Source organism: Coffea arabica, chromosome 3c (assembly GCF_036785885.1).
Source record: "Coffea arabica cultivar ET-39 chromosome 3c, Coffea Arabica ET-39 HiFi, whole genome shotgun sequence".
In the NCBI taxonomy this organism is placed as follows: Eukaryota; Viridiplantae; Streptophyta; class Magnoliopsida; order Gentianales; family Rubiaceae; genus Coffea; species Coffea arabica.
The window spans coordinates 42,833,760-42,854,677 of record NC_092314.1 but is presented as its reverse complement, the minus strand read 5'-3'; the positions used below and the strand labels follow the sequence as shown (position 1 = coordinate 42,854,677).

At 35.2% G+C, this 20,918-nt stretch overlaps 1 protein-coding gene and 1 long non-coding RNA gene across 6 annotated transcripts; one reads left to right on the top strand and one right to left on the bottom strand.

The window, feature by feature from the left end:
* Nucleotides 1–8,333: 8,333 nt before the first annotated feature.
* On the bottom strand, nt 8,334–9,158 carry LOC140037751 (uncharacterized). The gene is made up of 2 exons (XR_011841752.1): nt 8,738–9,158; nt 8,334–8,655 (listed from the first exon to the last, which is right to left on the bottom strand). It is a non-coding gene; the product is annotated as an uncharacterized lncRNA (long non-coding RNA).
* Nucleotides 9,156–19,459, top strand: LOC113735146 (altered inheritance rate of mitochondria protein 25-like). 5 transcript variants are annotated; one of them, XM_072082798.1, is made up of 14 exons: nt 9,160–9,399; nt 9,984–10,079; nt 10,394–10,578; nt 11,445–12,011; nt 12,111–12,197; nt 13,257–13,298; nt 13,472–13,516; nt 15,512–15,577; nt 15,686–15,742; nt 15,852–15,913; nt 17,915–18,035; nt 18,556–18,624; nt 18,697–18,803; nt 19,056–19,459. In XM_072082798.1, exons 3-14 carry the CDS (start codon nt 10,576–10,578, stop codon nt 19,084–19,086), a joined length of 1,257 nt encoding a protein of 418 aa, XP_071938899.1. In that variant the 5' UTR covers nt 9,160–9,399; nt 9,984–10,079; nt 10,394–10,575; the 3' UTR covers nt 19,087–19,459. The 5 variants fall into 5 exon arrangements, with proteins under 5 accessions (XP_071938898.1, XP_071938899.1, XP_027117911.1 ...); XM_027262110.2 differs by lacking the exon at nt 9,984–10,079; XM_027262113.2 differs by lacking the exon at nt 10,394–10,578.
* The last annotated feature ends 1,459 nt before the right edge of the window (nt 19,460–20,918 follow it).

Below are 20,918 nucleotides of genomic sequence, written 5' to 3'. Positions count from 1 at the left end.
CAGCATAAATCTATTTCTAGGATCTAAAGCGGTGCTCAAAATAAGCAATTCCACGGTATGATTATTAAACCTGCTATGTAACTCTTGCAATTGATAATCAATTGTTGCAAGAAATATATCCACTCGATAATAATGCTCCACACTAATCTCATCATGATGACTTCGAGATCTACCACGTCTTGCAATATATTGAGCATTCATACATGGGATATCAATTTGATGTTACTCACAAAATAATTTAACTTTCACCAAGAAATCATCCCATCCCGAATCTCGAAAATTTTTCAGTAGCTTTGTTGTGCTTGAGACAAGATGCATGGCATTCAAAATATCTTGAGATTTATGTTGTAATGCTATACAAAGAAGATGAGTAATTTCCATACTGTCTTTCATAAGATGCAAAGTGAAAACAAAATTAAAGGATAACAACTAATTCAAAGCAAAATTTGCATCTCCACGTTAAGAGTATGAGCCTCCATCTACTGCAATGTTACTTAAAACCACACAAGTAGCATTGAACATTTTCAGTAAACTAGAAATAGAATCCAAATGAGAACCCCAACGAGTATCTCCAGCTTGTTTTAAAGTGCCAATTTGATTAAGCTCCCTTCTAGTTTCAAGTTCACCATTAGCAATCTTAGTAGCAACTTCAATTGCTTGAGCCTCCTTTAATTCATCATTACGTTTGTTAGGTGCAGTAACAATGTTGATAATGAAAACTAAATTTGAGAAGAATTCGTGAACAGAAGCTACTTCTCTAGAAACTGCAACTAAAGCAAGTTGAAGCCTATAAGCTAAACAATGAATGTAATAGGCATATGGACATATATATATATATATATATATATATATATCAACTCTCATAATATAAACTAAAATTGAAAAAATTTAGGGGGGGCCAATTTTATTTTACACACATATTTACATATTATGAATTAAAATTCTCAAAACTTAGGGGGGACCATGGCCCCCCTCTGCCCCCCATTGGCTCCATCACTGTTTTCAACTGATGGTCTGTTATATCACCATAATTGCTGACCTCATATAGTTGCAAAACCTCTGTAATATGTTTCTCGATCATGTCGATCACATCAATCCTGCGCAGTGTGCTCATCCTAGATTGATAGCGATATGAGAAAAGACATTCAAGACATTATAATACTTGAATCAATGAATGCGGATGACAGTTAGTCCATTTGACTGTCAAGATGTTAGTTAATCTACCTTTCGTACTGTTCTTTTTCGAGATACTTGTTGAGCATTAAGCTAAGCAGATGCATGATAAAAAACAGGAAGGTAGGCATCGCAGAGAGGCACCTCCACACATGTTGTTCATGTACCCGACATATTTAATATTCAATATGTCTTGCCTGACATTAAAACCAAAAAAATTCAAAAATGGATGATTTGGGCATATTTAATTATCAATTCATATTATATTTTCAACCAGAAGGAAGCTTAAAGAATTTTTATAGGATGATTAATCACCATTTATGAAATTAGCACAATTTTTGTAGTTAAATTAAATTTGCTGCTTTCAGGGTTAGGGTTTACATATTAGGGTATTATTGTGAGGGTTTAGGGATTAGTGTTTTAGGGTTGGGATTTGCAGGCAAAATCATTGCAATTCTATTAGGTAGCCGTTGTAGTAATTTAGGATCATAGATTTTTGGACCGTTATATCAAATTAATTCTTTTCAGTAGTTGGTTTTAACCACATCTCTAGGGTGCGCCCAAGACTAAAAGGAGTTTTTGAAGAAAATAATCGGATTTATTTGGATAGTTTATGATTCGTACAAATTTATTTGATTGTATCATAAACATATTTTTTAATTATTTTTTATCTCACATACATAATATAAAAAAAAGTGTTATATTATTTTTTTTCAAAAAATTATTTCAAATAATCTCCTATCCAAACACACTCAATAATTACTAAGGGCAAAAGTCCGCGCATTAATGAAGTACCTGTGGTTATGCGGGTATTTGAAGTTTTTCCGAATTTAGTTGTTTGTAATTTGCTATTGTTAGCTCTAGTATGCAGTAAAGTACTTGTAATTTCATAAATTGGATCTCTAAAATATAGGAGTTGGAAAATGTGAATAAAATGTCATGTTTAAGTTTGGCAAAGACATGTTCTCATTCTAGTAATGATGTATTGGCTTGTAATTGCTGTTAAGAATGACTCATATATGTCAATGGACTTGTCATTGACCCTCTTTTTTGTGCATGTATTGAATTGTGTGAAATAATATGTTAAGTTCTAATAATTGGGTTCCCTCAAGTGTTGACCATATATGCTATTTTTTCATAACAATAACACAATAATAACAATAATAATAAAAATAACAACAGAATAGTAAAAAAAAAATTTTAAAATTAAGCGCTCGAGACTTCCTTTATTATTATTAAGGGTGGCAATAGGGGTGGGATTGGGGCGGGGGACCCCTCCCCCACCCGCCCCCCCCAGCCCCATTGCCTATGAATTCCCCCTGCCCCCACCCCTGGCTTCCCCCACCCCGCTCCGCTTCCCCTGCAGGAGCACCCGTGGGGTTAAAAAATTTTATTATATAATTTCATTATAATTAAATTTTAGCAAATAATCAAGTACTAAAATATCAACACATCACCAAATTATTATTCATTATAACTTCACAATTGAAACTTATAAAAATAATTAAATCAAAGTTATTTGAATACAATCTAATATGATAAAACAAATATAACTAAAATAATCAAATTTTCACTTTTGAACAAATACAATCACTAAATTATTATTGTGTTTTTTTAGAAAAAAGTGTTATTGTATCAAGTACTAAAATATCAACACATCACCAAATTATTATTCATTATAACTTCACAATTGAAACTTATAAAAATAATTAAATCAAAGTTATTTGAATACAATCTAATATGATAAAACAAATATAACTAAAATAATCAAAATTTCACTTTTGAACGAATACAATCACTAAATTATTATTGTATTTTTTTAGAAAAAAGTGTTATTGTATTAAATGTAGTAAGGAATTTAATATAAATGTATTAATAAATTTAGTATAAATAACTAATAATTTTTATTAATAGACATGCATAATTATTAGTATAATTGATAATATCAATTATATTACATATATTAATATACATTAAATGATACATATAACTAATAATATCATTATTATAAATTTATAATTAATTAAATTAAATATTATATATATAATTATGTACATATATATAGGGAAAATCGCCAATTTAGTCCCTAAACTTTTTTTTTCCGTCAATTTAGTCCCTATATATTATTTCTAGCCAATTGGCTCCCTAAACCTATATATCGGTTCCAATCAAGGATCTTTGCGGCGGCGCCACCGTATAATTTCCATTAGGTTCATAATCGTGCAATACAAAAGGGGCATTTTAGGGAATTCCATTCTAGCACCTTTTCCAATTAAAAAGTAAACGAAACAAGTCTGCGATAAATACACACCCAAAAACCCAAAATGAAAACAAAAAATGTCTTGGACAAAATCCAGGGCTTGAGTCGATGATCTGCTAAATAAAATCAAAGCAAATCGTGTTAAATAAGGAATCGGAGGGCATAAGAAAGCAAATGATGGAGGCAGTGGGGGACAATATGCAGGAAAGGAGCAATGTCGAGGAGAGGAAGTCAAGAAAATCAAGTAAGTTTAAGGACTATAATGCTGTCTGTTTTGTTAAGTTAATAGCATAATCATGGTTGGTGGGGTTATCTTAAGTTAACTAGCAAACATTTTACTGCAACTGATGGTCGGTAATTTGTTTAGGTTAATTTTTTTGTCGTTGTTTGTAGAGATGGGTTCATGTGGTCCCTATCCCTTAAGTTTAATGTGTAATGTTGCTTTCATGTTGTGAAAAAGGTAGACAATGGTACCCTAAATCATGTGCTTGTAAACTACTAGATTGTGGTGTAAATTAATTTAATTTGTTTGAAAATGAAACAGGTGCTGAGTCGGCTGAGTTTACTCTGTATGTCTACTATGGTGGGGCATATTTTGAAAAACCAGAAACAAAATATTTGGGTGGTAGCATGGAGCTTTTTGAGGGGGTTTTGGCCGAAAAAATTAATATGGCTGCTGTCAGAGGTTTTGGCTACTTACTTGGGTGTCATGCAGATGCTAACTATAGGTATAGAATCCCAACTGAAAATGGTGGGTTGAGACTTAGGCAGATAGATGGTGAAGATGATGTAATAGACATGGTTGCCATAGGTAAACAAACTGGAAAAGTTGAAGTTTATGTTGTACATGACTTTCATATTAGATCCATAGATCCTGGTTTAAAGAACTCCTCACCTGTTGAAAGTGAAACTAAGAAGGAAAATGAGGATTTATGGAATGTGGACATCACATTTGATGACTTCATTGGGAATGAAGAACTTCCAGTTCATGTTCCCGTCCAAGAATTGAACAATGGTAAACGGAGAGGTCCTGAAACTGAAGAAGAGGATGGTGCTGACGCTAAAAATGAGGCAGAATCTGAGTCAGGTGATGATGGTGAAGGATTTCATGATAGTGACTACGATTTTAGTAAAGATGAGGATGACACAATATTTAATCATTGTAGTACTACTGTTGACAATGCAATTGATGGCCAGAATGTCATATGTAATGTTGGTGTTGGAGGGAAAGCTGGTATACCAAATGCTGAAGAGAAGAAAGTACCAATACAATCACATAGGCAAGAACAAGCAAAAGTAAAAGAAAGTCTTGCTGCTGACTTGCATTTTGATGTTTATGACGGGGACCAAATTCCTGTCCAAGAGGAATCAGATTCCATAAACACAGAGGAGTTACACAGTTGCCATGATTCCTCAGATGAAAACACTTCAAGAAGTAAGCCGAAATATGTGAGATTTAGGCCAGAAGTTGACATGCAGAAACCTAAATTGTTTGTTGGTTTACTGTTTGACACAAAGATGCTCTTTAAGAGAGCTGTTGAATTATATTCTGTGCAGTGGGGTAAGGAGCATACTTGGGAGAAAAATGACCATAAAAGAATCAGGGCAAAATGCAAGAATAAACAATGCATGTGGTTTACTTATGCTGCAAAAGAACCAGATTCTGATGCATTCGTAATTAGAACAATGGGACCACAACATCAGTGTGGTAGAACTTTCCATCACAAACATGCGAACTCTGGTTTTTTGGCTAGATATTACATGGAGTTTTTGCGCATGAATAGAAAAGTTACAGTTGGTGCATTTAAAGAGAAGGTGCATAAGGAGTTGAATGTGAATATCACAAAGGATCAAGTCTACAAGACCTTTGGAAAAGCCAAAATCCTGATTCAAGGGAAGTATCAGCAACAATACACAAGGATTTGGGACTACTGTGAGGAATTATTGAACTCAAATCCAGGTTCCACAGTGCATGTCGAGACAGAGGTTGATGAGGATAGTGGAAAAGAAAGATTCCAGAGGTTGTATATTTGTTTTGCAGCCTTGAAAAAAGGTTTTAAGGAAGGTTGCCGCCCTATACTTGGTGTTGATGGCTGCCACCTAAGAGGACCACACCCGGGAGTACTCTTGACTGCTGTAGGTCTTGATGCTAATGATTGCATCTATCCTATTGCCTATGCAATTGTGGAGACTGAAAACAAGATGTCTTGGAAATGGTTCATCGAGTTCTTAAAGTTTGATCTTAAAATCCATGACCAGAAAAGATGGACATTTATTAGTGACAGGCAGAAGGTGAACATTTATGTTTTCTAATAATACTACTGTTGCAAAAAAATGTGAGTTTATACTAATTTGTGAACTTTTTTTTTTTTGTAATTTCAACATCAGGGATTGGGTTCTGCAATCCAAGAAATTATTCCAGGAGTGGAGCACAGACATTGCGTTAGACATCTACACAACAATTTTAAGAAGCACCATCCTGGTGAAACTATTAAGGGAATGTTTTGGGCATGTGCAAGGAGCTCATATGTTAATAAGTTTGAAGCTGAAATGGAGGGATTGAGGCAATATGATGAGAGTGCATACCAATGGCTGGTTGATAACACATCACCCAACCATTGGTCAAGGTCACATTTTAGGACTACTTGCAAGTGTGACATACTTCTTAATAATGTATGTGAAAGCTTTAATTCTGTGATATTAGAGGCAAGAGAAAAGCCCATCCTTGGTATGTTAGAAAATATTAGGATATACCTAATGGAAAGATTGAGAACAAAAAGAGAGTGGATGAGAAAAAGAAATGATGTTATCTGCCCAAAAATTCAAAAAAAACTTGAAAAGATTAAGGAGGACTCTAGATCAAGTATTGCTAGGTGGTCTGATGAATCCAGATTTGAGGTGACACCTATGTATGGGAGTACATTTGTTGTTGATTTAAAGGCAATGACTTGTACATGCAGAAAGTGGGAGTTGACTGATTTACCTTGCTCTCATGCTGTTGGTTGCATTGCATTGACTGGAGCTGCACCAGAAAGTCTAGTGCACCAATGCTATTCTAGAGATGCTTATCTGAAAGCTTATGAGCCAGCTATTGGTCCAATTAATGGACCTAATAACTGGAAGAGATCTAAAAACGTCCCTATGTGTGCACCAAAGAAGTTGAAGCTGCCTGGAAGGCCTAAAAAGGCAAGAAGGAGAGAATCTGATGAGCCAAGGCCTGATTCTAGAGGTTGTACAAAGCTATCCAGGAAGGGTGTCACACAGATGACTTGCTCTAAGTGTCATCAGAAGGGTCACACTAAAAGAAAATGCCAACTGAATGTTAAAGGAGATAACAGCAGTGAAAGAAGACCACCTTTGAACATTAACAAGTGCTCAAAGTGTAAGGTGCTTGGTCACAATGCTAGAACCTGCCCAATGGTTGCCAAAGGAGAAGAAGATATTGATCATGTTTCTGGTATGGATCAAGACGATGCTGATCATGTTTCTGGTATGGTTCAAGAAGATGTTGATCATGTTTCTGGTATAGTTCAAGAAGATGATAATCATATTTCTGGTATGGTGCAAGAAGATGCTGATCATGTTTCTGGTATGGTTCAAGAATATGTTGATCATGTTTCTGGTATAGTTCAAGAAGATGATAATCATGTTTCTGGTATGGTGCAAGAAGATGCTGATCATGTTTCTGGTATGGTTCAAGAAGATGTTGATCATGTTTCTGGTATAGTTCAAGAAGATGATAATCATGTTTCTGGTATGGTGCAAGAAAATGCTGATCATGTTTCTGGTAAGGTTCAAGTGTAATGAAGTTCATTCAGTTCTTTCTTTTCTTGGATTAGTAATACTTTTGTTGTTGTTTATTTGGTTTTGGTTATTTAATGAAGTGCAAGCTACTGAAATTGCTGAAGAAATTGATGTACAACTCAGTGCACCGACTAAAAGCTCACAGAGGCCAAAGAAAAGGACTATGTGTTGTTATTTTTGTCATATTCCAGGCCAGAGCAAACGTACTTGCACTTGCAGTCAAGCACAATCTTGGCGAAAAAGGATGGCTGTTGTGAGTAGAAGAAAACTCAGAGTGAGTTTTTTACTTACTATTGTTACTATTGTTGTGAGTAGATGGATGGTTGTTTCAGTGTTACTATTGTTCTTGTGTTTCTCACTAGACATGCATTTATAGGCTCATAGGATACTTGATAAGCAAGATGACCAGTGAAGAAGAATGGAATTGATGTCTGCTGACGTAGTTGCAAGCTGGAGATGTTCTACTTTGTTTGCTGCTGAAGATATATAGATGGAAAGCTGTCTTTTGTCCAATTTTGTATCCATCTGAAAGCTTTTGTACTAGCTTTCTTTTGTCCACTTTTGTATCTACTCTGGTTTTGTGGTCCTTAATCAACAACCGAACCTAGTTCTTTTGGCTGGTAGGACTTGGATTACTTTTGAGAATTGTACAGATGAAATCAGTTATATACTTTTGGGAAATTGATTACTTTTGCTAGAAATTGATATATCAGTTGTTGATTATATATTGCATTGTTCCAATTGAAGATGTTCGTATTAGCCGATGACTATATATTGCATTCATTCAAGCAATGGTCATCACTTCTGCAATATTTTTAAGCTGATGAGTATATATTGCATTCATTCAAGCAATGGTCATCACTTCTGCAATTTTTTTAAGCTGATGACTATAAATTGCATTCATTCAAGCATTGGTCATCACTTATGCAATTCATTCAAGTTGATGACTACATATGACTCGACTGAGCAACAATTTTTTAATGGCCATCACTTCTGCAATTCTTCCACTTCAGTCAACATTGTCAGCATAACATTGAACTTGTCACACAAACTTACATGAGCAATCCAGATGCAAAACAGAGTAATAACAAATCCAGAAGCAAAACAGAGTCAAACATAGATGAAACTACTGCAACAATTCCATACATTCTTCAAAACTACTGCAACATCTTCAATTCCAGCAAACCTTGTTTCTTCCTTTCCTTGCCTCCAAGTACAAAAACAAGTAAAACGCCAAAACAGATACAAATTATAAACAATATTTTCACTTTTGCCTTCAACTTGTTCATTTCAATCAATAATGCTGCGTTTTCTCTCTCAACACTTCTCAGGTCCCTTAAAAGTGCACCCATTATATTTTTCATCTTTTGGGGTATGGGTGGATCATACCACAAAAAAAATCTGCAAGCACCACGTTTCTGCATTTACCACCATTTCATAGTTAAAAGACAAGAAATATTTTAACAAATTCTAAACTTTATGTACATACAAAAAAATTACCCCATAATTTCTGCAACCATGAAACCTTCTTGATGGATTTGCCTCTGTCCAAGCAGTCACAATTCGGCATTGTTCTTGGCAATAGCATCACACGATGTTGTCTCCATTGTAGTATTTCTCGTTTCCTTCATAAATCGAGTTTCCTGTTTCTGAACCATTTGATCCTATGACGGTGTTAATAAATTGATCACTGGCTGAGCTTGAGGATGCTTTGTCCCAATTCTTTCTCGAATGCATTGAATTGCAGTGCTTTTTCTACGCGGGTCTGCAAAAATTGGACAGCTCTCTTTGGTGCAAGAGAGGTAGTACCTAGATTTGGGCTTTACATCGATTTACTTTTTAATTGGAAAAGGTGCCAGAATGGAATTCCCTAAAATGCCCCTTTTGTATTGCACGATTATGAACCTAATGGAAATTATACGGTGGCGCCGCCGCAAAGATCCTTGATTGGAACCGATATATAGGTTTAGGGAGCCAATTGGCTAGAAATAATATATAGGGACTAAATTGACGGAAAAAAAAAGTTTAGGGACTAAATTGGCGATTTTCCCGAGCACTTAACAGCAGTAAAAGAAGCTCTGGAATGGTCTCTTCCTCGAATTTTGCCGTACCCCTATTCGCCATTGAAGCCAAAAGGGGAAGCTTTCTTCGTTATCTGAACGGTAAATTAATGCACCTGAACTTGTATTATCTTCAATTATCGATGGGTTCCGTACAAATTCGTATATCTGAATCATCTGATACATGTTTGGTGTTAATGGGTGCAATTTAGGATATGCATATCAACTGTTTGTACAAGTGCCTATTAGAGTTGATTTTTTTTGGCGTAAATTTTGTTCTTTTTATTAGTTTGAGTACACGGATTATCTGGGAAATTTGTGGGATGTTTTATTCTGCATTCAGTTGCATTTTGAGCGGATAATTGCATGAATATCATGCTTGTTTTACTAATACATTATGCTGCATTGCTTGTCAGTTTCATCTGCCGTGGCGTTGTTAATAAGATGCATGTTCTAGACGTTATAATAGTTGCTATTGCTTTGTGGGTTGTTGCAAAACCTTGTAATTTTAGAAACTTGGATTAGTGTGTGCTGAAATTTGCAAAATTTCCCTCTTTCTTGAATGACAATGAGAAAATAAATGGCCAATTTGTTAGGAAATAAATTCACTTTGCTGTATGTTTTAAGATGTTAGGTAGTGGCTTCGTTAACATTCTGGGCTGCTTATAAAGTTAGTTTTGTTATAGGTGTCCTCTTTTGGTGGGTTTGTCCTTATCATTTGAGCTTTTTGAAGCCATAAGGGGTTCAAAGTGATGCAGAGAAGAAAAGCTAGGATTTAGTTGGTAAGGTAGCTCTGCTATTGTTTTAGAGGATTTGTCAGTGCCATCAATAGTGTTAAAAACTAGTGCCAACACCCCCCCCCCACCACAACAAGGAAAAAAAAAAAGAAGAAAACTAAACTAGTAATGCATAATATGGCTGAAGATGTTACCACTGTTCTTGGAGCCTGTTTTGCTTGTTTATGCCTCTTGTAGTTGCAAAAGTAGTAGTATATGAGTGATGCTAAACAAATTAGCTATCTAGTTGGTATCAACCTTTATAGTAGCTGTGATTCATCAGTTTATAATCCAATGATAAAGTGATTACCTTTTTGTAGGTATGACCCTCTGTTATTCAAATCTTTGGTGGTAGCTGGTTCAGCTGTACTGAGCAGAGCAGTTATTTTAGAAATTAGAACTCTAGGATTTGAAACTTGGAGGTGTTTTGACTCATGGTTCTTGGGTCTTGATACTTGCATCATTAAATGAAATTCTTCACAGAGATGAAATCTTAACGAAAATGGTAAAGAATTTGGAACTTTTTTGATATATTATATGTCCAAGTGAAATTGAGGTCAGTTACTGAATTAAACACTAATCCTCAGATCCTTATGCTAAATCAGCATTCTTCACAAAAATTACTATAGTTTGCTGGATCTCTCCCATTCTAGCCTAGAATATCCCTTATATACTGCCGTCAGACTGAATAAGCCTTTTCTGGACTTAATTATGGTAACCTAGATTTAAAAAGGCTTTTCTTGAATCGCTCCAGTCCCCTAGAGTTAAAAGCCTCCTAAAACACTTCTCTGCACTTAAATTACACCATCTTCTCTCTTGGTCTTTGAAGCTCTCCATTTCCCTCTCTATCTCTTCTACGAATTAACCTCCTCCAATACCAACTCTGGGGGATTCTGACATCACATGGATCATCATAAGAGCTGACAGATTTTCAGTCTTGAGATATCTTGAAGCTCCTAACCAGTTTGGACCATATTACACAATTAAAGCACGTTTTCGTAGTATTTTATATTTCTTGGGGTTGACTATACTTAAACCTTGTGCAGCTTTGTTAAGTGAAAGCATTCATCATTTCCAGACATCACTTGCAAGATGAAATTACGTAATTTACATTATGAAACAATAATCCTAAAGCATTTTATTTGTCCTTGTTATTAGTACTTGCTCTGTGATACCATGTGTTTCTGAGTATCAAGGCACTGACTAGGTATTACTTGTCAAGTATGATTAGACTGACATTTCCAGATCAAGTACGTAAGGTTGTACTTCTGTTTAGATGATATTTTTTTTGCCATCTTCAATGTGTGACTCATCTTAGCAATTCCTTTCACCCCCTACTTGGGGTTGGGATGGCAAAATGTCATTTTGCAGCATGACCAGATGAACTGCTTTAAAGGTTTGACTTGTTTCACCAAGCAATTGAAGTGCAGCACCTCTGTGCTCGGACGGCTTGAGAATGGTGTTCTTGTTGCTAAAAATGATAGTTTCCTCTCTTCATTAGCACAAAGAGGATATGTAGCAGCAACATCACTTGTTCGAGATGGATATACAAGTGCACATCCTCAAAAGATATCGAATTCAGCAAGAGATACACCATGGAAGATTAAGCTTCCGTTTGGCCTTTCAAGGAATACTTTAGGACCAGAGAAATGTGCAATGTCTATATCTTTTCGACATAACCATGGCAGGAACTCTGATCCAGACTTGAGCAGAGACTTTCTTGTGCAGCTTTGGGTTGAAGATAACAAAAGACTAATTTCTGAAGAAAATAGAAGTCGAAAGATTCGCAAGCATCTTCACAATGATGTTGCACCTGTTGGTAGTCAATCTTCCTTTGAAGTTCCACGTGGATCTTTTGAAGAGATGAAGTCAGCCTTGGAGCAACCACCTACCAGCCAACCTGTCACGGGGTTTCTTAAACCTACATCTTTAGAGGAGGTAAGATTTCAGAATTTATAATTTTTCTTGATTTCTAATGAGTACCATTACAATTTTTTGCCTACTTATGCTTTAGGCTCAATGTTTTGAGTTATTTAGGCTCTGGTTGCTCCTCTTCTTGCAAGATCCAATCTCCTGATTACAAGGGATATAGAATGGGCAAATCTTACTGTTGGTTTTGAGCAGGTAATCTTTGATCTTTGTCCACTAATATTGGTTTTCTGTGATTACTTTCAATAGAACCCATAGTTGCCTTTATTTGTTCATTCTTGAAATATTGGAAAAATATGTCTACATAAGTTACCTTCTGTATCTTATTTGGTTGTTTTTCAAATTTGTTAAAATTGACAAAATGAGATTTTCATTTCCCTTTAGATGTAAGAAACTTGCATATCAGCAGAATCTTTGCTTTTTATTCTATTCCCAGAAGAACAGGGTGCAGGCATGGGACCTGTGAGAGGGGGGGGGGATTAGAAACAAAGGCCCTTATTTTCTCGACTGTCACTGACACGATAAAACATATTCTTATTTTTCTGATTAATTTCATTTGGTAATATTGAATATCAGTTCTATTGCATTTTCTCCTGTACTCTGGCTTTGTTTATTCAGACGATCATGATAATCCTTAACCACTCAAATGGAAGGGATTTTCTTGGTTTATGTGTAACAACTTTAATAGATAGAGCTAATGCGTGTCTACACTTGCAAAAATTGGAATCATGGTACTAAAGGTTCCAAACCAAAAGCTAGTAAGAGTCAGAAATATTAATCTCGTCATTTAAAGAAAAAATAAAGTTTTGATAGCAATCTACCCATCTTGTCCATTTCAAACACATTAGACATTCTTAGTGGCACTGTGATGGTTGTTAATTCTGTCTTTATTAAGTAGTTGCTGATTTTGCATCTAGCTCTTTTTTCTTCCTTTTCGGTAATCAATTGTGTCAATGGTATTAATCTGCTTTTCCAGATTCTTTATGAAATTTTTAGATGTTTAAACGATTTTAAAGATTTGATCTTTGTATTATTACCAATACAAACAGAAAAGTGAATGGCTTAGAAGCAACTTAGCCAGATTTTTTTGGTAGTATGTTCATGTCTATTCCAGTGTATCATTTCTTGTGCATTCCACTCATGGCGAGATTTTTCTGAGAACTTTGGTGTCTTCTTTATTCTCTATTTTTAGTAGCTGCTGCTTTTCATTTCTCATCTCTGTTTAACGCTATAATACTGACTCTGGAATTGCAGGAGAATCGATATGCAGTAGTTGATCTCTGCTATCCTCACTCAGTATGTTGTCTCTTCCTACCCTCTGCAGTATAAATGAAATCTTGCAGTCATACAAAATTTATTTGGCAGAAAATTTGTTTCTGCCAGTGGTTCCTGCTGCCAGTATACAAAATTTTTTCCTGCTGCTAATTTTTCCTTATCAGTGGTTCCTTAGCTTAACTGTATCTTTTTAGCCTGTAGGTTATATTCGGGAAAAGAGTAATGTCATTGCAAGACAGGTATGCATTGTTCTTCTCTTGACCAAATAGTGACCCTTCTATGTGATGTTCAGAGCCTCTTAACTAGCTATTATAAGTTCGTTGCAAGATACTCTAGGGTACAGCTATGAATGAGCTGAGGTTTCTGTGAGCTGCCCCTGCTGTGCTTTACTTGGCATAACATTCTTTCTGACATTTTTGTTTTTCTGGAATTTGAATTCAAGCTGCTCGAGCAAAGAGTTGGGGCATACATTTATATGATCACTTAAATTGAAAGACTATTGAGCCTGAGTGAGCTTATTTGAGCCTTGTCTTAGTCTGTGACTTTATATGTAGCTTTAGAGTTCATTTGAAAAACCTCATTCCTATATGCTCATTTTCATTGAAGATGCCAGAATTATCTTTCCCTCACCCTTGCACCTCACAATCTACAGTGGAAAAAGCATTCCATACTTGTCATGCCACCTACCTAAAAAGAATACAGTTCTTCCTGAAAGCTGCAAGACTATTAAAATGCTTCTCAATCTACCCTTCCTCGTGCAATTACCATCCACATTGCCATCTTGTTTCTTATTCTCCTTTTGCAATATATATGTATATGTATATGTGCACATGTGTGTATATATATGTGTGTGTGTGCACACATATATGTACATGGATATATAGATATACATATGTATATACAGACACACACACATATATACAAGACACACATATATACATGCATATATAGATGTACATATGTATATGTAGATATAACTGTGTGTGTGTGTGTATGATGTGTCTATGTTTGTATATGTCCAGAATACTTGGACCTCAAATGAATTTCTACCTCCTTTTCTTTAATTTGGAAACACCAAGTCTGGTATCAAGTCCCAGCCCTCAGACACTAACTATTCCTTCACTTTTTCAAGCTTTTTCGAGTATGTGGTCATTAGTTTGACTAGGTCTTTCTAGTCAAATACTAAACAAAAAAAAAAAGCTACTTCGCTTCAGTAGCCAATATGATGTAACACATGAAATTACTTCAGGGTGAAGGTATATTAACAAGGTATCAATACAGCTAAGCATGAAAATGGAAGTGGTGCCTGTTCAGGGAGGATAACAAGCAGGGGAAATCTAAATGGGGAAGATTGCTCCCCTCTAACCCCTGCCCTGTCTCCACCTGAATATATGTTCTTTTTCCTTTTTATTTTCCTTTCTGTGTGTTCGTGTGCTACACAGTAAATTCATTGCTGAAATGTTTACCAAGTCCAGTATGTCAAACATTTCTGCAATATGGTTTAGTTAATATCGGTGTGCAACATTTTGACATTTATCCTGGAGGTCTCAAATCCGGTAGAAAAAGGAGTTGAATATTGGCACAATTTTCACAATGTCATTCAGTTCTGAATGCAGCTTATGTCTGCATCTGGGGCTAAATGTGCCAAAAAATGGGAAATTTTGTGTGGGACACCGGGACTCTGCTTATTTCTAATGGTAAATGACATTTGGCATTAGCACTTTTTTTCCTTTTGTTCCCCTTCTCATGTGAGAGGGACTGGATCTGGATGATTTGATGTAAATAGTAAAAGCATGCCTGGAGGAATACTTCCAATGGTCCTTAGATAAATATAGAAATTGGAAATGGGAAGCTAAAAGATAATCATAATACTAGGCTAAGTTGTCAACAAATTATTTCTCAATTTAAAGATAAAGAGACTTCTATGTTTATTTAACGAGTTTACAATGTTTTTGTGGAGATTCACCTCTTTTGCCCTCAATCCCACTTATCTACCCTTTATGGACGATTTAGTTTGGCAGTCACTTTCCAGAGTTCTTACCGTGACTATTAAAGGATCTAATTTCCCTGTACACTTTTTGCATCTTCTTCCACAAGAATAGAGTTGATACGGCAGCAAAAAAACTTCCTAAGGGAGCCCCTTCAGAACAAGTTTTCCCACATCGTTATCATTACTTTCCTTTCTAGGTATCAGTTTTCGTGCTGAAAAAAATGCTTGTCATTGTTCATTCCAGCTTTTGCGATCAAGGCGTCCTTTCTCTGCGAGTATAACTGATGCTTTGGGTAGCGAACTCTTTAGGGTAAGCATGATACTTTTTGTATTGTGGAGTTTGTAAGCACCCTGATCAGTTTAGTCTTTCAAAAATCTCAGCTGTAGTTTGGTGAATTATATGGGTGGGTCTGTATAGGTTCGCAGGCCTTTTTGGTGGATCACCAGTTCAATTTATACTGAGATTAATGGAAAGGTAAGTGAATTGGATTACCATGTTATGATATTTTAACCTTCTTTTCTTTGATGGAAACTATTTTGTACAAACATAAACTTAATTGTGTTGTTTAATTACTTGTTCTCAGGAAATTGGTGTTGTTCATAGGAGATGGCATCTTTGGAAGAGAATTTACGATTTATATTTGGGGTGACCTTCTATCTTAACCTATGCGATTTTCCATTTGGAATATTGTGCCTTCTCTTATTTGAACTGAAATTATTCAGCTAATGGCACTTTAATTGTACATGTAATTTTCTTGACCAAGACCATGGCAACCAAGTGTGTGTATCATGAAAGGAATGATCACAAGTCAACATGTGAAAGCAATTGATGCGGTGTCTATTCATTAGATTTCTGCAAATTTATGTTCTTTCTCATTTTTGGAGCTCATTTACCTAGTGGTTAATATTTCTTCTGTTAATTTAGGACATTTTGTTGTCTTCACTCTGTGACTTCACGTTGGAGAATCATGAGAACTGTACTCTTGCATTTTCTCAAGTCACGTGCAAGTTTAATTTGCAGTCATAAAAGGAAGGCTGCTACTATTTCAATTTCTTCAATTTCTTACTCATCTAGTGAATGTACTTAGATTTCAAGTGTTTTTATTATCAACATTTGCTGTCTTTCTTCCTTGTAAAGTTTTTGAATTGTCAGCTGTTCCGAGCTTTTCCACAATGATGCTGTATCTTTAATTTTCACGTACAAAACCAGGCTAATGAGCTAGTAGCTTAAAAGTTGGGGGGAGTTGCTAATTTATTGAGCTAAGAGAGTTAATCTTGAGTGCAATGAATCACTGTAAAAGATTGGCTTCATTGTGCTATAATATTTATGCATAAATTGACTTTTACAAGAAGAAAAAAAGAACGGAAACTGGTGAAGAAAATGGATGAAGGACTGAAAAGAAACAAGAGAATTTAGGCTTCAAGCTGAGACAGGAGCAGTTAATTCCTGGAAGGTTCATGTCATGAGCTGCCTCCTGGAGCTGATATATAGCAATTTTACACGGCTATTCTTTGAGGGCCCAGACTACAGGATCTCCTAGTAAAACTTGGCCTTGGAGACCAAGATCTAACAGATTAAGGCTTTGAAATCGCATGTCTGCACCTAGGTTGTGATACAATGGTAAAATTAATAAGTCGTGACTGGAAGGCCAGCAATGTGCCTAAAACAGCAAATTAAATCCCTTTGAAACCTAGATTAGGTAAAAGTAATCATCTTTGCAAAGGAAACTTTCCTGTTTAGGCTTCCCCTTCTCTTCTGTGGTATTTCCCCAAATTTCTAGTGTTTTCCTTTCATCTGACAAGCTTTGGAAGTGCCATCATTAACCCAGATTCCCAGTAAGGATTTCATGATATGTAACACCTTGAAGCCTCCTATTCTCACTTAAGTTTCATTCTTTTGTTCGTGCAGTTCAATTTCTTTGGTTCATGCCAGTCTGAATAACTTGCTTCTGGCTGCCGTAAACTTAATTCTGTTGGAAACTCATAATTTCTGCTTACTGGAAGATATGAAAGATAGCAAGAATATATAGTCTTCATTGTTCACCTCGATAAGCAATTCCCATGTCTAATATATAAGTCTCTCTTGATAAGGAGCTTGATGCTCTATGCCTCCAATAAAAGTTTTTGCCTGTTGTTCTTCTTTGCAATAGTCTGCTTTTGCTGCAATTGCATTTTTTTTGTAGCACAGAGCTTTCTGTTATTGTGCTTTATGCTTTCAGCAACTCGAAGAGCTTTAGAGCATATATTAAATGCTGAAGTAGCTTTAAATTTCATAAGAAAATATGATAGATTGCTGCTTTTTACTGGAAAGTGCTCTTCCAGTATTGTCCTTAAACTTGTATCTTTATCCTTTATACTCAGTTGAAATTGAATCAGTAACTTGAAGAAATTCAGGGAAAGCATTAATTTTTGAAGTAGCTTTAAATTTCATAACAATGTATATGGAATGCTTCCTTATACTGGAACATACTCTTCCTGCATTCTCCTTATAATTGAATCTGTTTTTTAGTCATACTCTTTTTACTGGTCATATAACACATCCCTCCTATTTTTGCTGGGTTCTATGACTAAAGTGTATATTACATTTTTATCCAAGAATACTATGGTATTTTGCATATATAACCACGATTTTTTGATGCTTATGTAGGAATATGCAGTTTGCAGTGGTTGAGAATCCTGGATTCTGGAACTGGACATTTACTTTGAAGGACATTAATGGAGAAGTGCTAGCTGAAATCGATCGTAACTGGAGGGGTTTTGGTTTTGAGGTTTAGTTTTTCAATGTTAATGATTTATGTTTGTTTCCTAAACTAGAGTCTAGTGCTATCCAATTTGTTGTGGCATTTTTTGGACTTTATATGAAGTAAAGCTCTGCTCTTCTTTCTTTTCTTTTGTTTTGGACTTTATTGGTTTTTTTTTTCCTTTTTTTTTGGGGGGGGGGGGGGGGGGTGGGGTGGTGGTGGTATTGGGGGTAAATGATGCAGACCTTGGTTTATTACTGCACCTAGTGCACTCATTGCTCCTCTATTATTTTTTTTTTTTTTGCTTTTTGTTTTTCCCACTTTGGTTTTGGTACGGCTGTTGTTCCTCTTGGAATCCGAAGATTTTGTCTTGGCTCTCCTCTTTTCTTCCTTTACCCAACATATCAATATACCAAAGTATATCTTCTTTGCTAAAGTTATGTGAATAATGACATAATACTGGTGAAACATTCTCTTAGAAGGCTGCTAATGAACACTTTCCTTACATGGTGCCAAATTGATTGTGCTTGCACTTAATGTGATGCAGCTTTTTACTGACGCTGGCCAGTATGTTATCCGATTTGGCACTGCTGATCCCAGTTATCCTGATGGAGAGGTAAATTTTTAATTGCTGATTCTGTATGTCATCTATTGTTAATATGGGCATTTAACTGCTCCCTCATTGCAGAGTCAAGAGTTGCAAGTGAATCATCCGTTGACTCTGGCACAGAGAGCAGTAGCTGTTGCTTTAGCCATCTCACTGGATAATGACTATTTCTCAAGACATGGCGGCGTGTAAGTTAATTTGTGTTGCTCCATTTTTATGAATCACCATGTAGAGAAGTACAGGGACAAACTCATAGCGAATAGTATTGCATATGTTTTCTGGTAACTTATAGGTCAAAGATTTATCTGTGGTTGTAAAGCTGGTATTTTCGATTGTCCTTATTTTTTGGTACTGACCATTGAATTTATAGTTTCTGTAATGTTTCTATCATAACATACATATAACTTGCTGTTAATTTTGCATTAATTTTGTACCACCAGGAGCATTCCTTTCTTTGTGGTCGGAGAATGATGTTTCAAGGGTTGGAATTTTTGGCAATCTACCAGGGTTTTGTACATTACAAGATCCTTTTGCTGAGGTGCTTCTCCGCTCTGGAGATGGTAAATGACTATCAGGTGAATTGGTTCTTGGTACATCTGCAATGGCTGTGGTGGTCATATGCAATGTTGATGAAAATTAGTAATAGAATTAGTATCTGTTGTTTAAGGCCTTGAAGAATGAGCAATAATTCCTCTTAGATGATTGTACACAAGGCCAACAAGAACCCTTATGTTTTTGTGAAGCATGATGATGAAAAATTAAAAGACTCCAAGCTTGATCAAATGCCTTATTGGAGTTTTCTGAGATCTTGGTTAGAATGAAATTCAGAGTTTCCTTGGAACAATGGGTGCAGTCATTCTTTCTTTCTGAAAAATATGTTCAGGGTTTTAGTGAACAGAATTACATGGTCAAAGAAGAAAACTGTTAAAATACAATGAAAAATACGGGTAACAAGGAGGTCATTAACTCAAAATTAAATCAGGAAAAAAAAAAAAGGCTTTGTCAATACAAACTTAATCGGATATACGGCATGGTTTAAAAAAGAAGGGATAATTACATGAACCTCCCCTGAGGTTTCTAACAATTTCATTGCGCTCCCTTAAGGTTTGAAAAATTACACTTATCTCCCTTGTTTTGATAGTTTTGGCAACAAAATCTTAAAATAATATAGACTGTCGATTTTTTATATAAATATCCAAAAATGCCCTTGTGTAATGAGTTTTGATTTATTTTTCTATATAATTATAAGATTATTTAGTATAATTATAAGGAAAAGTTGTCAAAATTTTCATGTTCATATCTATTATTTGATAAACAGTTGTAATAATAATTTTATTACTATGATATGATACTTTTGATGGTATTTTATTATGAATTTAGATTTATAAGATAGAAAAGAAAATGTTGAAATAATTCATTTAAAATTTATGAATTTTTTGAGCAGTGAAATTATCATAATTTAGTAGTGCTTTTGGGCTATTTTTTGATTTATTGTTAATTTTAATACCAAAAAATAAAAACAAAATCATCAAAAACATTGGATTAACATAAAATTAACTCGTAAAAAAAAAATCGCTAGTTCGACGTTTGGTTATATAGAAATTAAAGGTAATAGTGATAGTTCTACAGTTTTATTGGTGAAAATTTTTTAAAAAGGAACAAGAAGGAAAAAGAATGAAAAAATAATTTTAAAACTTATTCTAAGTATAAGCATACCAAATAAGGGAGTTTTGTTAAAATATTTAAGGGTAAAATTATCATTTTAAATGACAAGGGAGGTATGTGTAATTTTTCAAGCTTCAGGGGAGTTCAGTGAAATTGTCAGAAACTTCAGGGGACGTTTCTGTAATTATCCCAAAAAGAAACATTGTTTAGAAAAGACTCATCGACAATGATATGGTACAGGCACTTCATACAATTTTCTGTGCCTTACAATTTATTGGCCGGTAGATTTCATCTTTTAATCAAAAAAGGATGAATTGTTAGGGACAAGAGGCAAGGATGGTTGTAATTGATAAACCGTCCCAAGCAATAAAAAGCTCCAAATTTAACAACAAGGCCAAATTTTAAAATCTAAGGACATGTGAACACCACATAATTTTAACACAACTAACATATAGGGTGGGGGGGGGGGGGGGTTGTTTAACACAACTAACATGTAGGGGATTATATAAATAATAACGAAATATAGCATATCTATTACAACAACATACAAACAATCTTTTATCCCTTTTACCATTTTTTTTCTTTTTTTTTCCGAAAACGATAACTATTATATAACGTATTCTATTCCGGAGACCTTA